A 5104-nucleotide genomic window follows, 5' to 3' on the forward strand; every position below is an offset into this window, starting at 1 on the left:
CAGCTTGAAGGCAGGCCTGGCAGGAAGGTCCATAAAAGTTAATCTCCAATTAACCACCAAAAACAATAAAGTGGAGCTGTGGTTCAAGTGGTAGAGTCCTATAGCCTTGAGCAAAAAAGCTCAGGGACAGCGCCCAGGCCGACTTCTAGCTCTGGGATCAGCACTAAAAACACCCAGATACCTTTGAAATAGGATATTCTCACCTGTGTACACAGTGGGTTTTGAACACACAGTTACCATCTCTGCAGTATTTGAGCTCTGATCTTTGGATCGTGGCCTCCTGAGTAGCTTATCAGGTCTGAGCCAGGGTCCCGGCTGGAGGGTCATCTAGAAAGCGACTTGCTGGTGGCAGAACTGTTAGGTGTGCACACAGGATCGAACCGAGAGGCCCTGGAGCTGAGCTGCGCCTGAGACGCGGTTCAGGCCGGGGGGGGGGGGGGGGCTACGCTCGCGTCCTGCTTCCGTGGAGGGAGGGAGGACACTGTGCAGGGCTTCCAGAAGTCTCTCCTGAGCGCCTGGATCCAGTAAATCTTCCCACTAAAGAGCATCGCAGGTTTCAGGAGCGTTGTGTGGGCATGCTCGGCCATAGGGCGGGAGGCAGCTGGTGTCCCGGGGACCCTCCCCTGGCCGCGGTGGGGTGCTCAGCCCGCGCCCGTCTTTGTGTCTGCAGTGCGTGGTGGGCGGCTGCAGCGCCAGCTTCGCGTCGCAGGGGGGGCTCGCGCGCCACGTGCCCACGCACTTCAGCCAGCAGAACTCGTCCAAGGTGTCCAGCCAGCCCAAGGCCAAAGAAGAATCTCCTTCGAAGGCTGGCGTGAACAAGAGGCGGAAGCTGAGGAACAAGAGGCGGCGCTCGCTGCGTGAGTGGCCCCAGGGGGCGGGGGGAGAGTGTGACCCCCAGGCTTAGCTCTTGGGGGGCTTTCCTTAGTCTACCATGGTGTTAGGAAATGGCTTCCGTTTTGCTCAAGGCTAGCACTGTACCATTTGAGCCACAGCGCCACTTCCAGCCTTTTCTGTGTCTGGGGTGCTGAGGAATCGAACCCAGGGCCTCATGCATGCGAGGCGGGCGCTCTACCCCTGAGCCGCCTGCCCCGCCTGGACTGCTAGGTTTTCCTCACGACCCTTTGCCTTCCTAACCGCTGCTGTTCTGTGCTGCCTTGCAGCGCGACCGCACGACTTCTTCGACGCCCAGACCCTGGACGCCATCCGACACCGAGCTATATGCTTTAACCTCTCCGCCCACATCGAGAGCTTGGGCAAGGGCCACAGTGTGGTCTTCCATAGTACTGTGAGTATCAAAAGCGAAGAACGGCTTTGACCTTTCACCATCACATTTCTATTTTGTTATTGTTGTTGTTGTTGGCGGTGGTGGGGCTTGAACTCAGGGCCTGGGCACTGTCCCTGAGCTCTTCAGTTCAAGGCTGGCGCTCTACCACTTGACCCACAGCGCCACTTCTGGTTTTCTGGTGGTTCATGGGAGATGAGCCTCTCACTGACTTTCCTGCCCGGGCTGGCTTTGAACTGTGATCTCAGATCTCAGCCTCCTGAGCAGCTGGGATGACAGACGTGAGCCACGGCACCCGGCATCAGTCAGTCTTACTCCTGCTTTCTAAAACAGTTTCAACAGACAAACCAAACTACATCTCTCTCCCCTTTCCCTTTGCTGGCTCTAGGGTTTGGACCCAGTCTCTCCGTTGCTTTTCCTCTGCTGATACTTTAGCACTTAAGCCATACCTCGGGCCTGACTTTTTTTGTGCCAGTCCTGGGGCTTGAACCCAGGTGCTGTCCCTGAACTTTTGCTCAAGGCTAGCGCTCTATCACTCGAGCCACAGGCCCACTTTCGCCTTTTTCTGGGTATGGTGGTGCTGAGGAATCGAACCCAGGGCTTCACGCAGGCTAGGCGAGTACTCTACCACTGAGCCACCTGCCCAGCCCTAGCCTGACTTTATGTTGGCTATTTTGGAGATGGAGTCTAGTGAATTCTGCCTGGCCTTAAATAGGTAGAGGTCCTCCAAATCTCAGCTTGCCTTTTTCGTGGTCTGAGACGGGGACTCAGACTTGGTATCGGATTGCTTTTGCTGATTGGCTGGCGACACTCTACCACCCGATGCACGCCTCGGCTCTGCGGGGCTGGAGTCGTTGGCCTGAGACGCGGACACCGGGCACTGTTTTGCTCCCGTAAATTTGAGGCCCTGCTGTGTGTTGGGTGGTAACACAAACCAGAGAAGAAAGCAGGCCAGTGGAAAGAAAATGGGAAAAGATGGCCGTGCACTACAATGAATGTAACTAGCGAAAGTGGGGGCAGCCGCCAGCGCAGCCCGTTCTCAGGGGTGTGCCCTGGCTAGCGCGGGAGCTGGGAAAGCACTTGGGGGCGGGAGAAAACCCGGGGACTGGGAATCGCACCTGGGGCCTCTGTGCTTGCAGGCTGCCACGCCAGCTCTTTTGCTCTTGCTCTGCTGGGATTGGCCCCTGACCACCATTCTTCTGGGAGTTTCCGTGTCGTGCTTTGTTTTTTGTGTCTTTTGGGCCAATACGTGTGCGTGTTGGGGTGGGGGGGAGTTAGTATGTAGATGCAGTAAATGGTGCAGCCTTGCAGCAAAGATACATCTGCATGGCTGGGCAGGTGGCTCAGTGGTAGAGCGCTCGCCTCGCATGCATGAGGCCCTGGGTTCGATTCCCCAGTACCACATCAGCAGAAAAAGCCGGAAGTGGCGCTGTGGCTCAAGTGGTGGAGCGCTAGCCTTGAGCAAAAGCAGCTCAGGGACAGCGCCCAGGCCCTGAGTTCAAGCCCCAGGACTGGTAAAAAATAAAATGTTGCCATTTGAATGAAATTCTCACTGTTAACCCCTCCCCCGCAAGCCCTGGGGCCATCTCCATCTGTGAGATGCAAACGTAAGCCAGAGACTGAGCGGGCCCGGGGTGCCTAGGACAGTGCCCGCCCCGAGACTGATGTTGCACCCAGCATTGTGGACTTTTTCTTTCCCTTCCTGTCTCTCCCTACCAGGTAATAGCGAAGAGAAAAGAGGATTCTGGAAAGATAAAGCTCCTCCTTCACTGGATGCCTGAAGACATGTGAGTAGGGGAAGCGCGCCGCGCCCGTGGACGGGCCTTCCCCACGCGGAGTCCAGGGCGGCTTCCTCCGCTGCCCCGTGGACGGGCCTTCCCCACACAGAGTCCAGGGCGGCTTCCTCCGCTGCTCTGTGGGCGAGCCTTCCCCACGCAGAGGCCAGGGCGGCTTCCTCCGCTGCCCTTTTTGTTTTTCATTTATTTATTTCTGTTGGTCGTGGGGCTTGAGCTCGCCGCCTGGGCGCTGTCCCTGAGCTCTTTCACTCAAGGCAAATGCGCTACCATGTGAGCCACGGCTCCACCTCTGGTTTTCTGGTGGTTTCTTGGAGCTCAGACTCTTCACGGTCCAGGCTGGCTTTGAACCACGATCTGGGGATCTCAGCCTCCTGAGTAGCTGGGATGACAGGCGGGAGCCACCAGCGCCCGGCTCTGGTGATGTTTCTTCTCATAAGGAAGACATTGGCTTTCAGCTTTCCTTCCGGTCAGATAGCAGTTGCACTTAGCGAGCTAACAGCTAGGCAGTGTACCCGACCCTCCTCATTCCTTCCTAAATTCCTGCTTGCAATCTCAGGCTGATGCTGTGCGGCAGCTTCTCCCCAGCTTGGGAACGTATGCCGGGCAGGGGGCTGCGTGCCTGTGACCCAGCCACTGCTGTTGGTGCGGGCGGCCGGCTCGGGAAGGTCCGTTGTAAGGTGACCTTACACAATTGGGGTTTCAAGTTGGACTTTTTTCTTTTTGTGATTTGCAGTCTGCCAGATGTATGGGTGAATGAAAGTGAGCGGCATCAATTAAAAACTAAAGTAGTTCATCTATCAAAGCTACCCAAAGACACCGCCTTGCTTTTGGACCCAAACATATACAGGTAATTGCTTTGTTCTCTACGTTATAATCTGAAATCTCCCATGATGGTGGAATTATCTTTATCTAAAATGCTTAGGCGTCAGAGAATTGGGTTTGATTTCTAGAATGTCTCTGTGGACACATCACCAATGTGTGTACCTCGTCTGAGCATTGGAAATCCATACACTCTACATTTTAGAACTTTCTGAGTATCAGGTTGATGCTAAATAAATTTCAGACTTTGGAACACTTTAGATTTGCAACAATCTTGAATTGCCCTGTTAAACATGGCAATTTTGCTGCTTTTTTTCACATGTGTGTGCTGGTCCTGGGGCTTGAACTCAGGGCCTGGGCACCAGCTCTGAGCTTCTTTTGCTCAGGGCTAGTGCTATACCACTTGAGCCACAGCTCTACTTTGGCTTTTTGGTGATTAATTGGTTAATTGATGGTGAATGACAATCCTGCCTGGGCTGGCTTTGAAGTCAGATTTACAGGTGTGAGCCACGCTGTCCCTTAGCTCTTCAGCTCAAGGTGAGCACTCTACCACTTGAGCCACAGCACCACTTCCGGTTTTCTGGTGGTTTACTGGAGATAAGAGTCTCACAGATTTTCTTGCCTGGGCTGGCTTTGAACCGAGATCCTCAGATCTCAGCCTCCTGAATAGCTAGGATGACAGGCGTGAGCCACTGACGCCTGGCTGATGCTTTGTTTTTTTGTGATGTGGAAATGACATTGCAAACAGATTTTGAAATAGAGAAATAGTTGGTAAAGTTTTCCATTCACCTGTTCATTCTGGATTTATCTTAAGCAGCGTAGATGATGATACATAATTTGAAGTTAAAATCCTACTATTAAGGCATGGGATTCTTTGCATGTTATGAGACTTGGGGGAGGTGGCAGATGCGTGTTATGTTTCCTAAATGTCACATAGCTGCTTGAACTTTTCAAAGCTTGCTACTTAAACTTCCAGGAAGGGCAGTTGAAATAGTGCTGTGTTTACCCCGCGGTAACTCAGTACTTGGCTTCCTGGCCATGTTCTTTGTTGTAGTGTGGTCTCGCAAAGGGGGTTGGGCAGAGTCACATTTCTCCTGCATGCCAAGTCGCCGCCTGTATGCGCTGCGTGCTCACTGCACAGAGCCTCTGTGTGCTGAGCGATTCTCAAGTCGAGGAGAGTAGTATTTAAGTCAGGCACCCGTGGCTC

The 5104-nt window shown here is 53.8% G+C and overlaps 1 protein-coding gene across 1 annotated transcript in view; it reads left to right on the top strand.

Annotated features, from left to right (window-relative positions):
• Positions 1-3929, top strand: part of Aebp2 (AE binding protein 2) — a 36647-nt gene extending 32718 nt beyond the window's left edge. Inside the window, exons 5-8 of the mRNA XM_013025053.1 lie at positions 671-857; positions 1161-1285; positions 3002-3069; positions 3812-3929. Of these exons, the coding sequence (XP_012880507.1) occupies positions 671-857; positions 1161-1285; positions 3002-3069; positions 3812-3929 (498 nt within the window). The remainder of the gene's footprint in view (positions 1-670; positions 858-1160; positions 1286-3001; positions 3070-3811) is intronic.
• Positions 3930-5104: the final 1175 nt, after the last annotated feature.

Source organism: Dipodomys ordii, unplaced genomic scaffold (genome assembly GCF_000151885.1).
Source record: "Dipodomys ordii isolate 6190 unplaced genomic scaffold, Dord_2.0 Scaffold81, whole genome shotgun sequence".
Taxonomy (NCBI): Eukaryota; Metazoa; Chordata; class Mammalia; order Rodentia; family Heteromyidae; genus Dipodomys; species Dipodomys ordii.